Source organism: Bos javanicus, chromosome 13 (assembly GCF_032452875.1).
Source record: "Bos javanicus breed banteng chromosome 13, ARS-OSU_banteng_1.0, whole genome shotgun sequence".
NCBI classification, from domain to species: Eukaryota; Metazoa; Chordata; class Mammalia; order Artiodactyla; family Bovidae; genus Bos; species Bos javanicus.
The window spans coordinates 18,383,865-18,399,159 of NC_083880.1; the positions used below are offsets into that span (position 1 = coordinate 18,383,865).

The 15,295-nt window shown below is 40.3% G+C and overlaps 1 protein-coding gene across 4 annotated transcripts in view; it reads left to right on the forward strand.

Annotated features, from left to right (window-relative positions):
* Nucleotides 1–15,295, forward strand: part of CUL2 (cullin 2) — a 71,483-nt gene that overhangs the window by 9,479 nt on the left and 46,709 nt on the right. For all 4 annotated transcript variants that reach the window (XM_061435913.1, XM_061435910.1, XM_061435911.1 and 1 more), the window contains exons 2-3: nt 9,241–9,381; nt 14,900–15,002. In XM_061435913.1, the coding sequence (XP_061291897.1) occupies nt 9,263–9,381; nt 14,900–15,002 (222 nt within the window). In that variant the 5' untranslated portion in view covers nt 9,241–9,262. The remainder of the gene's footprint in view (nt 1–9,240; nt 9,382–14,899; nt 15,003–15,295) is intronic.

Genomic DNA, 15,295 nt, shown 5'->3' on the forward strand with positions numbered 1-15,295 from the left:
GATGAAAGTGAAAGAGGAGAGTGAAAAAGTTGGCTTAAAGCTCAACATTCAGAAAACGAAGATCATGGCATCTGGTCCCATGACTTCATGGGAAATAGATGGGGAAACAGTGGACACTGTGTCAGACTTTATTTTGGGGGGCTCCAAAATCACTGCAGATGGTGATTGCAGCCATGAAATTAAAAGACCCTTACTCCTTGGAAGGAAGGTTATGACCAACCTATGCTATACTAACTCACTTCAGTCGTGTCCAACTCTGTGCGACTCCATAGATGGCAGCCCACCAGGCTCCCCTGTCCCTGGGATTCTCCAAGCAAGAATATTGGAGTGGGTTGCCATTTCCTTCTCCAGTGCATGAAAGTGAAAAGTGAAAGTGAAGTTGCTCAGTAGTGTCCAACTCTTAGCGACCCCATGGACTGCAGCCTACCAGGCTCCTCCGTCCATGGGATTTTCCAGGCAAGAGTACTGGAGTGGGTTGCCATTGCCTTCTCCGTGACCAACCTAAATAGCATATTAAAAAGCAGAGACATTACTTTGCCAACACAGGTCCATCTAGTCAAGGCTATGGTTTTTCCAGTGGTCATGTATGGATATGAGAGTTGGACTATGAAGAGAAGTGAAAGTGAAGTCGCTCAGTCATGTCTGACTCTTTCCGACCCCATGGACTGAGCCTACCAGGCTCCTCCCTCCATGGGATTCTCCAGGCAAGAGTACTAGAGTGGGTTGCCATTTCCTTCTCCAGGGGATCTTCCCGACTCAGGGATCGAACCCGGGTCTCCTGAATTCCAGGCAGATGTGTTAGGCTCTGAGCCACCAGGGAAGCCCCACTGTGAAGAAAGGTGAGTGCCAAAGAATTGATGCTTATGAAATGTGGTGTTGGAGAAGACTCTTGAGAGTCCCTTGGACTGCAAGGAGATCCATCCAGTCTATTCTAAAGGAGATCAGTCCTGGGTGTTCATTGGAAGGACTGATGCTAAAGCTGAAACTTCAATACTTTGGCCACCTCATGCGAAGAGTTGACTCATTGGAAAAGACTCTGATGCTGGGAGGGATTGGGGGCAGGAGGAGAAGGGGACAACAGAGGATGAGATGGCTGGATGGCATCACCGACTTGATGAACATGAGTTTGAGTAAACTCCAGGAGTTGGTGATGGACAGGGAGGCCTGGCGTGCTGCGATTCATGGGGTTGCAGAGTCGGACATGACTGAGTGACTGAACTGAACTGATTCTTTTGATAATTTTTGGAATGCCAGAGTTTTATTGCTGGGAATGATCCGTACTGAAATAAAAAGTTAAATTTGATAGGTTTTTTGTTTTATTTATTTTTAATTTTTTTTTTTTTTTTACTAAAAAAAGACATTAAGTGTTTAGCCATTTACATTGTTGATAATTATACTTTTGGAAGGCAACTGAAATGTTTATCAGTAATTAAGCTGTAGTCATACTGATCATTATGTTGAACATGGTTTTACATTTTGCTAAAATAGTTTGTGCTTCAAATAAAATATTTAATTATGTACCAGCATCAGTTCTGTTCTTAAAATGAACGTTTTGAGATGCTGTTACTGCTTTACCTGCTGAAGTGTAATTATCCAAATCACTTCTTTGTATGAAAAATGTCTGATTGAAAAACAGTATCACTCCATATTAAAATCCATCTGATGTTGGCAAAATTGTATCTTTTGTATTTCTGCTATTGCTGGCAACTTTGTTTTCTTTAAAACATTGTTGGAGTGGGAGTTTTGTCAGGCTGTGTTAACATATCATAACACATTGTCAGGCTGTGTTAACACTTCGGGCCGGTACCATGTTGCTTCAGAGCTCTTTCAGCATCTGTACCTCAAAGTTAAGATTCTCGGGAGAAAGGAAATGTTAGTGTGTTCGTGCATAATCAGTTGCTCAGTCATGTCCAACTCTTCTGTGAGTCCTTGGACCCACCAGGCTTCTCTGTCCATGGGATTCTCCAGGCAAGATTACTGGAGTGGGTTGCTATTCCTTCTCCAGGGGCTCTCTTTTAGTGTTCTGGGGAGTGAGGTAGGTGTGTGAAGAGAAAAACTGAAAAGGAAAAGAGATTTTAGAACATTGCTATCAGAAATCTAGATAATTTATCAATTTGATTTTTGTCTTTAGCTTGGGTTACCTAGCTATTCTCTTAGAACTAGTAACTGATTAGAAAATGTTTGTTGTCAGAAAACTAGTTAAGTATCTGTCCTGAGTCTCTGACAATCAGTGATTTGATGTATGTTTTTGTATTTTTGACTTTTTCAGCAACCATTACAATATGTAGCTTAATGAACATGTCTGCTTTCACTTGGCATAATGCTTTTGAGAATCATCTGTTGTTGTCCACATATCAATGATTTGTCCAACTTTAATACTGAATAGTATACTGTTGTGTGAATTCACCACATTTTGTTTTCCATCCACTAGTTGATGGGATATTTGGTTTGTGTGCTTTGGTAGTTATTAATAAAGGTGCTCTAAAAATTTGTGTTTAGGTTTTCCTGTGAATGTATGTCTTCATTTCTCCTGTGTAAATACCCAGAAATGGAGTTGCTGGATCCCATGGAAAGTATATGCTTAACTTTAATAGAAACTGCCTAAGTGGTTATTAGGCAGCTTGTCACTGTTTAGTATGTTAGCTGTGGGCTTATATGACCTTTATTATGTTGAGGTACATTCCCTCTATGCCCACTTTGTTGAGAGCTTTTGTCATAAATGAATGTTGAATTTTGGCAGATGCTTTTTCTACATCTGTTAAGATCATCATGTGATTTTTCATTCTTCATTGTATTAATGTCATTGATTGATCTGTGGATGTTGAACCTTGTATCCCTGGAATATATCACAGTTGATCATGGTGTATCAGTCCTTTTAATGTGTTGTTGAATTTGGCTTGCTAAATTTTTTTTTTTTTGCAGATGTTTGCATCTGTGTTCATCAGGAATATTGGCCTTTAGCTTTCTTTTCTTTTTGGTGTGTGTGTATTTTTTTTATTTTGATACCCATTTTGTTTATTTATTTTAAAAACTTTGTATTTTATATTGAGGTATAGCTGATAACAAATATAAAAGTTTTAGGTGAACAGTGAAGGGACTCAGCCATACATACATATGTATCTAGATTTTCTTTGTGGTGTCCTTTGGTAATCATGGTAATGCTGGCCTTGTAACATGAGTTTGGAAGTATCCTTCCGTCTTTTTTTTCTTGGAAAGAACCCTCCTGGAGCCCTTTGTTCTGTGTCTGTATAGACGGGTTGTTTTTAAAATCTGTTAAGCTTCTGTGCTGAAAAATTCCTGTTCCTCTCTTCTGTGTTAGATCCCTCTGTTTTGGGATCCCAAGTCTTTCTTGGTTTGTTAATTTCCTCCTTATAGAGGATATCTTCCAATAGATTCCTGAGTAAAATGATTTCATGTACATTATTTGATACCACTCTGGATAGAGAACTCTAGGTGATTAGTCATCTTCCCCTGAGCATTTTGAAAGCATTGCTTTATATTACCTCCAGCATCCAGTGTTGCAATTGTAAATCTATATATAATTTATAGTCTGTTGTGACTTTTTTCTTTTCTGAAAAATTATAAACTCCTTTCTTTATCCTCAGTGGTTTAGTATGCCAAAAAGTGGTGCCTTGTTATTTTTAAAATCAAATATTCTGGGTACTCAACATGTCCTTCTAAGTTGGAAAACTAATGTTCATTAGTTCTGCAGTATTTTTTCTTTAATAATTACCTCTCATTCTGATTTTCTAGAATGCATATTAATTGAATGTTAGATCTTTTGGATGAATAATCCTTTTAAAAATAACTTTCTGATTCTGATTTATGTGCTCCCCACTCTTCCTCATATTTATGGAACTGTTAATGATGATGGTAAAGATCTTTTTTAAACCCATTTACTTTGAAAAATTGCAAACATATACAGAGAATGAATAGTTTAATAATGCCTAATGTACTTGTCACTCATTCTCAACAATTATCAATCAGTGCATAAACAAGCTGTTTAATTTTGAGGTAGGTCTCAGACAGCATTTATTACATTCATAAGTATTTGGGGATGTGTCTTTGACAGATAAGAACTCTCATTTTTAAAGCTCTCCTAATTGTTATAAAAAATATTTTTAAGGTCATGAAATAGCTCCTCAAGTGTTTTCAGATTTCCAAGGTTATCATAAATATGAATTTTAAAAAAGAGCATAAATCTAGATCCAAATAGGAACAATCATACTGTGGTAGATTAAATGTGCCTTTTCAGTCTATTTTAGTTTAATTTCTATTCCATAAATGTCTCTCACTCTCATTTTCTTTTCTCTCTCTTATGTGTGTGCATAATTTATTGAAGAAATCTGATTATCCAGTAGTTTCCTGTAGTCTGGATTTTGCAGACTTGCAGGTTGATGGTTAGTAATGTTTGTATATATAATATGTATCACATAGGAGGAATTCAGAAGGTATTTAATGAACAGTAAGGATAATGATAAATTGTAGTTTTCTTATAAGTATTTGTAACAATTGTAACTTAAGTTGTGTTAACAGTATCTTTAGAAGAAAACTTTGTTGATGTCAATGTGAAAAGAACTTACTAATCCATTTAAAAAACTATTTTAACTCAAAAATACTGATATTAAACTAGGTACTTGAATTTTGGAGGACTCATCACATATCATATCAAACATAATAGAATGAATCCAAGTACAGCCAAGCAGTGAAATGCTATTTGCCTAGTCACTCGGTTGTGTCTGACTCTTTGCGACCCCATGGACTGTAGCCTGCGAGGCTCCTCAGTCCATGGGATTCTCCAGGCAAAGAATGCTGGAGTGGGTTGCCATTTCCTTCTCCAAGAAATGCTATTAGGATTAAAGAAATCCTTATGTGTTAATATGGAATGCTTTTCCAAATGTACTGTTAAGTGAATATATTGTTAAGTAAGTGGTGTGATGCCATTTATATAAAACAGGTGAAGAAAGACCATCTCTATATTCAACTATGTAAAAAGGGGAAATAATGACATATATGCATAAAGTACTCCCAGACACACATAATAGATCCCTCTAGTGATGGGACCTGGTGACTGTAGCATAGGAGTGAGAAGGAGACTGAGATTTCAGAATTTGAAATCATGTAAATGTACCTGTTCTCCCCTACATTCCCCTCCACATTAAATTGCTCCAAAATTTTTGGTATGGTTATTTCACCTTAAGTGTCTTAACAGCTTTATTGAGTTATCCTTCGCATACCATTCAGTGTACTCATTTGAACTGTACAGTTCAGTGGTTTTTAGCACATGTGAGGGCTGTGCAAACATGATGACAATCAGTTTTAAAACATTTTCATCACCTGATTAGCAGTCACTTCCCATTTTTCTCCAGGTCCTGTAACCCTGTGCAAACACTAAAATACTTGCTGTGTCTGCTGATCTGTCTTTTCTGGATATTTCATGTAAACGGAATAGGCAGTAATAGGCAGTCTTTTATGACCAACTTTATTCACAGAATATGTTTTTGAGGTTTATCTATATTGTAGCATCTATCAGTACTCCATTCCTTTGTATTACAGAATAATCATTGGATGTACTACATTTTATTTATCCATTTTTTACTTGATAGACATTTGAGTGATTTCCACTTTTTTGGCCTTTATAAATAAATGCTGCTATGAACATTTGTGTCCAAGTTTTTATGTTTTTTTATTTTATTTTATTTATTTTTGGCTGGACTGGGTCTTTGTTGCTGTGTGGGCTTTTCCCTAGTTGTGGTGCTTGGGCTTCTCTCTGCAGTGGCTTCTTTGTGTTGCAGAGCAAGGCTGTAGGGCACTTGAGCTTCAGGAGTTGTGGCAAGTAAGGTCAGTAGTTGTGGCTCCTGGGCTTTAGTTGCTCTGTGGCATGTGGGATCTTCCTGGATCAGGGATCGAACCGGAGTCTCTTGCATTGCCAGGTGGATTCTTTACCACTGTGCCACAGGAAAGCCCCATGTCCAAGTTTTTGTGTGGACATGTTTTCTCTTGCATAGGAGTGAATTACTGAATCACGTGGTAGCTCTGTGATACCATACGATACTTAGAAATGGTGCTCCTAGTGAGAAAATCTAATCTATGAATCATTTTCAAATGTAATGAAAATTTCACAAATGTTATTGCCATAAAATTTCTTTCTTTGCCCTCTCTCTTTTACATCCTTGTATAAATGCTCCATGAGTAAAGATCATTTAAACAATTTAAATAAGATGAAGGAACATACATTTTATTTAAGGAGCTTAAATAAAGGAGCTTTCTATTGGGCAGGCATAGAAGCTAACCAACTCTTTTAGCATACTTCCTGTTACTGGTTTGTTAGTTTTTAGTGTATTTCCCTGGGCTGATGCTTCTCTCACCTTGGTGTTCACATTTTCCATCCATCTAAGAGTGGATTATCACTGTACATAAACCCATTCTCTCTTGTTCTCAACAGAGAAATCAATGCCAGTCTGATTCTGCTAAAACTTGAATAAAGCTAAAAGGTAATCGATGCAACCATTAAAATAATGTATAAGTAGGGTGTGTGGTATGATCCCATTCTTATAGGGGGAGGAATGGAATGTGAAGCAAACAGTGATAGCTTTTTGGTACACAGTTACACAGTAGTCTCCCTACCCTGAGGAAGCACTCAGATAATCGTGGCTCAGTTCAGTTCAGTTGCTTAATTGTGTCCGACTCTTTGTGACTCCATGGACTGCAACGTGCCAGGCTTCCCTGTCTATCACTAGCTCCTGGAGCTTGCTCAAATTCATGTCCATCGAGTTGGCTGAGGGTAGTTTAATCCTCTAATAGCAGTTAAAGAGAATTCTCAAGTTACACAGAAGAGGACACCTTACCTAGTTTAAGTGGGCCCAGAAAATTTCCTAAAAGCTAATATTCTGGGCCAAGGCTAAAAGATCAGTAGGAGTTAGGTGAATGGATTGAAAGGAGGCATGGAGAAGAGAAGAATTTTAGGTACAGAAAGCAATCACAGTAACGCTCAGTGTTTGTGAATCAGCCTGTTGTGTTCAGTGACCTCTAAGCAAAGAAGTTTCCAGATTATGATGCCAAGGAAAGGAGTCCCATGAGAAGAGCAAGGTGAGGATGGGCTTTAGTCCAAGGTCACATCATGGAAGCTTGATGATCCTGTTGCCAATGAGCTTAAACCAGATGCTATCCATAGTGGAAAATCTCAAGCTGCTTTAAGTACCAGAGTGACATGGTCAGCTCTGTGGTTTAGGTTATTTTTGTTGCTGAATGCCAGATCCAAGAGTCTAACTTCCTTGGAAGTCAAGAACTCTGTTGACCACTGTTATCCTCACCTAGTACAATGCCTGGCATGGATGTTCCTAAGTCTGCTGGAGTAGGACATGGCAACCCACTACTAGTATTCTTGCCTGGGAAGTCCCATGGACAGAGAAACCTGGTGGGCTACAGTTCATGGGGTCGCAAGGAGTCAGCCATCACTGAGCACACAGCACATAGTTGTATATGGTAGTTGAGGGCAGGGGTTCCAGCGCAGGTCTGAATCCTGATGCCATCAATAAATAGCTCTGCGACCTTAAGCAAGTTTGTTAATCACCATGTAATTAGTTTTCTTATCCAGAAAATGGAGGGAACAGTGGGCCCTACTTCAGATTGTTGGGAAGATTAAGTGACTTTATATAAAGCACTTAGATGTGTGTTTGGCTCATAGTAAGTATGGGCTTCCCTGATAGCTCAGTTGTTAAAGAATCTGCCTGCAATGCAGGAGACCCTGGTTCGATTCCTTGGTCAGGAAGATCTGCTGGAGAAGGGATAGGCTACCCACTCCAGTATTCTTGGGCTTCCCTTGTGGCTCAGCCGGTAAAGAATCTGTATGCAATGTGGGAGATCCGGGTTTGATCCCTGGGTTGGGAAGATGCCCTGGAGAAGGCAAAGGCTACCTACTCCAGTATTCTGGCCTGCAGAATTAATTCCATGAACTATATATATAGTCCATGGGGTCAAAAAGAGTCAGACACGACTGAGTGACTTTCACTTTCATAGTAAGTACTGTATAAGTATTAACAGTTATTAGTACTTCTTTGATAAATAAAAGATGAATGCAAACTGAAACTGTTGAGGGCCTGACCCCAGAGCTTTTATGGGGTTGCACGAGAATGGAAGGATTTAAGAAATCCCACACAGATAGGATGTGTGAAAAGCATGAGAAGTTAAGGTTAATTTTCTGTTTTAAAACTGGAGCTTTAGGTCCCCCTCTTCCCCCCAATACACACACACACAGGGATTACTGCTAGTTAGAGGAAATTTAAGGCCTGGTCTGTTGACGGAAGAGAGTTGATTCAGTGTGGCACACCCTCTTTGGGCTTTTGTTTAACCTCTCTGATTCCTTCTCTTCTCTTCTCTTGAAGTCTGTTCCCTGGACCCCTCTGCAGTTCTTTTCTTCACCACGTAAGAAGAGCCCAGGGCCTCCTCCAGTTCGTGGACCATGCAACCGGTCTCTTGTCTCGTTTCCTTTCTCTCTATGCATCCTGCCTTCTCCCTGCTGTCTCTTTACCTCCTTTTTTCCCCACAGTGGGACACAAAGAGGAAGAATGTTTCCTCCTTGTTTGGCCCTAGCTACAGGACTAACTTGGTGCTTCACAGTCCCGTAATGAGGGAAAACTTCGGGGAGGGTGTGAAGGCTTGCGCAGGAAAAATGCTCCCTTGTGCAATTAAATGTGGCTTTACAAGGTTTTTCTTTTAATTCTGTTCTTCTGCTGTGTTATGGAGAAGGATTTGGAATCCAGCTAAACTGATGCTTTAAGAAAAGAAACCCTTTAATGATTTTGTGTTTCCTCATATATGTGCTTGGTCTCCAGTTTAAGGAGTGCAAACCACGAGGATTTGGGGCTGAAGCCTTTTTGTCTTGACTGAGTATCTGCTGTGGATTTCTCGTGTTGGAGTTTAACTTTTTGGCTCATTGAGCTCCAGCTTCTTTCTGTCAGCACGTGAAGCTTCTCATTCTTTGGACCACCCTGAATTATAAATAATTTGTGTTAAAAGCTCTCTATTTCTTAGAGTTTGTAGTGAATACAAACATTCTGAAGAATTCCTTGTCTGGACAGGCATGAAAAGATGACAGCCAACGTTGATTGTTCTCACCACACGCCAGGCTCTGTTCTCACGCCTTCCTGCATCCTGCTGCCTAATGATGCGATTGTTTTAGAGACAAATGACTGACCCCGTGTAATTCATGCTAATGTTAGCATTGTCTTTAATTAACAGATTTCAACACTAAACTTGCACAATGTCTTTGAAACCAAGAGTAGTGGATTTTGATGAAACCTGGAGCAAACTCCTCACGACAATCAAAGCTGTGGTCATGTTGGAGTACGTGGAGAGAGCAACGTGGAACGACCGCTTCTCGTATCCTTTGGTGGCACCTACGCCTGCACCCGTCAGCACTCTGGGTTCATAAGCTTGTTGAAAACAGGTTTAAGCTTTCCTAAGTGGAAGAACTTTCCAGTATAACTATTTTCAAATGTATTATTGTTGACATTTCCAAATTTATTGCCTGTATGTGGCAGTCAACAGTCTTCCATAACCTTTTGTTCAGCAAATACTTTCCTGAGATTTAGCATATGTCAGACACCACTTCAGGCTTTGGGAGTACAGCTGTGAACAAAACAAGCCACTTTCCCTTCATTCTACTGAAGGAGATAGGCATTAAACAGATGTAAAGCAAACCTCATGCCAGTGCTTCTATTAATCGTAACAGGTTAAGTATCGGGGTGGTCCGGTGGGGAGGAGTGAAGCAGGGCAAGTGTCTGAGTGTGGCTGGAGTGTGTGTGGGACTCTGCAGATGGTGGTCAGGGAAGGTCTCTCTGAGGATGGTGATAAAACTTGAGCAAAGACTAGGACAGAGGGAGGGAGCAGGTCACACAGAGACCTAGGGGCAGCGTTGCAGGCAGAGAGCACATAGCACATTCAGCGCCTGTGAGGCGGGAACGGTTCTTACCTGGGTTGTCTGCATTTGCGAGTTAGGGGTTGTATATGAAAACATAAGTAGGTGGTTTCCCTGTGGCCTAAAACCTGCTGTCCTGCATTCCTACATGAAAGCAATCTTATTTTAAAAACTTTATATACATACACACAGATATACTATACCTAATATGGAGAAGCTCTATACAGTCAGCAAAAACGAGACCAGGAGCTGACTATGGCTCAGATCATAAACTCCATATTGCCAAATTCAGATTTAAATTGAAGAAAGTAGAGAAAACCATTAGACCATTCCTGTATGACCTAAATCAGATCCCTTACATTATACAGTGGAAGTGACAAATAGATTCAAGGGATTGGGTTCAAGGAATTAGTTGTGATAGAGTGCCTGATGAACTATGTACGGAGGTTTGTGACATTGTACAGGAGGCAGTAATCAAGACCATCCCCAAGGGAAAAAATGCAAAAAGTCAAAATGGTTGTCTGGGGAGGCCTTACAGATGGCTGTAAAAAGAAGAAAAGCGAAAGGCAAAGGAGAAAAGGAAAGATAAACCCATTTGAATGCAAAATTCCAAAGAATAGCAAGGAGAGATAAGAAAGCCTTCCTCAGTGATCAGTGCAAAGAAATAGAGGAAAACAATAGAACATGAAAAACTAGTGATCTCTTCAAGAAATTTAGAGATATCAAGGGAACATTTCATGCAAAGATGGGCTCAATAAAGGACAAATGGTATGGACCTAACAGAAGCAGAAGATATTAAGAGGTGGCAAGAATACACAAAAGAACTGTACAAAAAAGATCTTCATGGCCCAGATAACCATGATGGTGTGATCACTCACCTAGAACCAGACATCCTGGAATGTGAAGTCAAGTGGGCCTTAGGACGCATCACTATGACCAAAGGCTAGTGGAGGTGATGGAATTCCAGTTGAGATATTTCAAATCCTAAAAGATGATGCTGTGAAAGTGCTACACTCAGTATGCCAGCAAATTTGAAAAACTCAGCAGTGGCCACAGGACTGGAAAAGGTCAGTTTTCATTCCAATCCCAAAGAAAAGCAATCCCAAAGAATGCTCAAACTACTGCACAATTGCACTCATCTCACATGCGTAATGCTCAAAACTTTCCAAGCCAGGCTTCAACAGTATGTGAACTGTGAACTTCCAGATGTTCAAGCTGGTTTTAGAAAAGGCAGAGGAACCAGAGATCAAATTGCCAACATTTGCTGGATCATCGAAAAAGCAAGAGAGTCCCAGAAAAACATCTATTTCTGCTTTATTGACTATGCAAAAGCCTTTGACTGTATGGATGACAACAAACTTTGGAAAATTCTTAGAAATGGGAATACCAGACCACCTGACCTGCCTCTTGAGAAACCTGTATGCAGGTCAGGAGCAACAGTTAGAACTGGACATGGAACAACAGACTGGTTCCAAATTGGGAAAGGAGTACATCAAGGCTGTATATTGTCACTCTGCTTATTTTACTTATATGCAGAGTACATCTTGAGAAATGCTGGACTGGATGAAGCACAAACTGGAATCAAGATTTCTTGGAGAAATATCAATAACCTCAGATATGCAGATGACACCACGCTTATGGCAGAGAGTGAGAAAGAACTAAAGAGGCTCTTGATGAAAGGGAAAGAAGAGAGTGAAAAAGTCAACTTAAAACTCAGCATTCAAAAAACTAAGATCATGACATCTGGTCCTGTCACTTCATGGCAAATAGATAGGGAAACAATGGAAACAGTGTCAGACTTTATTTTTTGGGCTCCAAAATCACTGCAGATGGTGACTGCAGCCATGAAATTAAAATATACTTGCTCCTTGGAAGAAAAGCTATGATCAACCTAGATGGCATATTAAAAAGCGGAGACATTACTTTGCTGACAAAGGTCTGTCTAGTCAAAGCTATGGTTTTTCCAGTGGTCATGTATGGATGTGAGAGTTGAACTATAAAGAAAGCTGGGAGCTGAAGAATTGATACGTTGAACTGTGGTGTTGGAGAAGACTCTTGAGAGTCCCTTGGACTGGATCAAACCAGTCAATCCTAAGGGAAATCAGTCCTAACTATTCATTGGAACGGAGAAGGCAGTGGCACCCCACTCCAGTACTCTTGCCTGGAAAATCCCATGGACGGAGGAGCCTGGTAGGCTGCAGTCCATGGGGTCTCAAAGAGTCAGACATGCCTGAGCGACTTCACTTTCACTTTTCACTTTCATGCATTGGAGAAGGAAATGGCAACCCACTCCAGTGTTCTTGCCTGGAGAATCCCAGGGATGGGGGAGCCTGGTGGGCTGCCGTCTATGGGGTCGCACAGAGTCAGACACGACTGAAGCGACTTAACAGCGTTCATTGGAAGGACTGATGCTGAAGCCTGAAACTCCAGTACTTGGGCCACCTGATGTGAAGAACTGACTCATTGGAAAAGACCCTGATGCTGGGAAAGATTGAAGGCCGGAGGAGAAGGGGACAACAGAGGATTAGGTGGTTGCATGGCATCACTGATGCGATGGACACAAATTTGAGTAAGCTCTGGGAGTTGGTGATGGACGGGGAGGCCTGGAGTGCTGCAGTCCATGGGATTGCAAAGTCGGACACAACTGAGTGACTGAACTGAACTGAATATAATGTATGTATATGAAAGTGAAAGTTGCTCAGTCATGTCCGACCCTTTGCAACCCCTTGATCTGTACAGTCCATGGAATTCTCCAGGCCAGAATACTGAAGTGGGTAACCTTTCCCTTCTCCAGGGGATCTTCCCAACCCAGGGATTGAACCTAGGTCTCCCACATTGGAAATGGAGTCTTTACCAGCTGAGCCACAAGGGAAGCCCAAGAATACTGGAATGAGTAGCCTATCCCTTCTCCAGCAGATCTTTCCAACCCAGGAATCGAACTGGGGTCTCCTGTGTTGCAGGTGGATTCTTTACCAACTGAGCTATCAGGGAAGCCCTAAAAGAGTGATCTGCCCTTTCTGAGGTTCAAACTCAGGACCTTCAGATTGAGACTGACATGCTGCCTCCTGTGTTAAGAGGGCAGACATGTATATTATATGTATATTATAGCATTAATAATATCATTATATAGGTAAAAACGCAGTGTGACCTCCAGCACCCAGGGTATATACTCTGGAAAAAACCCACAGCATTCCAGTACTTTAGCTTCTTAGTATTTGGGAGGTTAAAGCGGTCTCTAGGAACCCTCAGCCGCTGGTAGCTGGGGAGAGGGGTGGGTGGCTGTCTCACCAGCTCTGCCCAGTGTTTGCCAGGCACCGTGGCTGGGAGGGCCTGGGGGCAGCCCTGGCAGACTGCTGACCTGCCTTCACCTTCTACCACAGGGATATTCCACATGAAGGAAGGGAGTGGGGTTGAGGCCTGGTCTCTGGGTTGAAGGGCCCTATAGGAGGCTTTATGGACAGAGTAGACCCTGCAGGAACCAGAGACTCTTTTCGTCTAAAGGGAAGATGAGACGTGAAGGTATTACGTGGGTGAAGGTTCCTGTCATCTCCTGCTCACTGCCCCCTCCAGCAGTGCCCTGGGGCTGAAGGATGGCTGCCTCACTGAACAAGGTGTGTGTTCTCTAGAAAGGCTGGGATTTCATAAGAGTGATTCAACTTGTTGTCAGTGCCTAACCCAGTTGTTAATATTAAACCAAATGTTGGTGCAGGAACAGTGAAGTTCTTTGAATTCATTACTGTTGCAGCTGTCAGTAAGAAACATTCGATAGGCTATCTGTGTTCTAGTCACTACAGATACAGAAAATGATGGTAACTTTTCTAGAAGACTTCATAGTTTGCAGAGATCTTTTACATTTTTAGTGTTATTTGGTGCCCCAAACACGCCTATCAGACCGGTGGGGCAGATATAATAGATGTGGAAACTGGTACTCAGCGGTAAAGGGACCCACTGACGCTGTGCTGGTAATCATTGATGGAGCACAGACTTTATGCAAGATTTCTAACATCTGATTTCTTGTACTTTCCATTGTATCTAGATGATAATTGATAGTGGATTTTGCCTTTGAAGAGCTTATTATTGAACTAGTCTCTTTTAAGTTTTGTGTGTGTGCGTGTGGAACATCATGAACTGTTTCTGATTGGAATCTTTTTAGTGTTAAAAGTTACTTGTGCATGAATGAGGTTGGGCTAGGCAAGCACTTAGGTACTTTTAAGGCTATTTTAACTAAAATAATGAGTAAAAAGAGAAGAGAAGGAGTTGGTCATAGAAGATGACAAAGAGAAAACAAGCATAAGTTAAAATGGAATAATTAAATGTGTTCTTATTCTACAGAATATATAGTTACTTGTTAGTTTGGAAATGGGTTTGAGATAGCTAGCTTCCTAGAAAAGTCCCTTCAGTTATTGATATTTCTAAAATGTTTATTGTTTGATCTGTCTAAGATGATCCAATTACTCTTCACCTGATCATGAGTTTTCTGCTCCTCCCCTGAAATAAAAAAAAGTCTGCGCAAACAGCAAACTTGGAATCTCAGTTTTAAAATTTTATTTTGAAAAATAAAGACCTGTGTCCCTAATTGTTCTACAGCCAGTTTCTCTCCTTTTCCTGTTATTTTGCCCAGGAATATAAGGTTGACTTCTGATACTCAGATATTAAGTAGAAATTTTAGCAGTGATAAATCTTTCATATTTTGAAACTGAAAAAAAAAAAAAAAGCCCACCACTCTCCTCTGAAGATTGTGCAGCACCATATGTTAGCACTTAATTTTTTACAAAGCATTTGTAGGATGTGTGACTTACCTTATGTGGTCCTGTCCTGTCACATGTTGGGTCAGTGTCCTTCATTCTGTGTGTATCTATATAATCCTAAACTATAAGAGTGAAATAAAGGTTTTCCATTTTTTAACTTGAGTTCAAACTTGAGTTAAATCTCATTTGTTTTAAAGTAATGTGAATATGAAAACCTTAACAATTTAACTAGAGATATCTATGCTTTATGTGTGGCCTATCCTGAACCCCTTGGAGAAAGACTTTATACAGAAACTAAGATTTTTTTGGAAAATCATGTACGGCATTTGCACAAGGTAAGGACTGCTGTATACATGATGTAAGTGTATTTGTGGCTAGATAGTTATTTGACTAGTTCACTGTTTTCCAGTGCAGAACTTGTATCAAATTAAGGTTATTTGTTTTGTTTCCTAAATAGCATTTTTCTAAAATGTATTTAAGAGCTATGAGTCCAGCACTGTGTGGTTAGGTTCTCCAAGGGAAATCAGTTTAGTTACTCAAGGTCATGCTACTAGTAAGTGAGGAGAGTTTCAAATCAAGATTTGTTCAACTTGAAATCAAGTCCTCACATGTTCTTCGGATGGTGTTT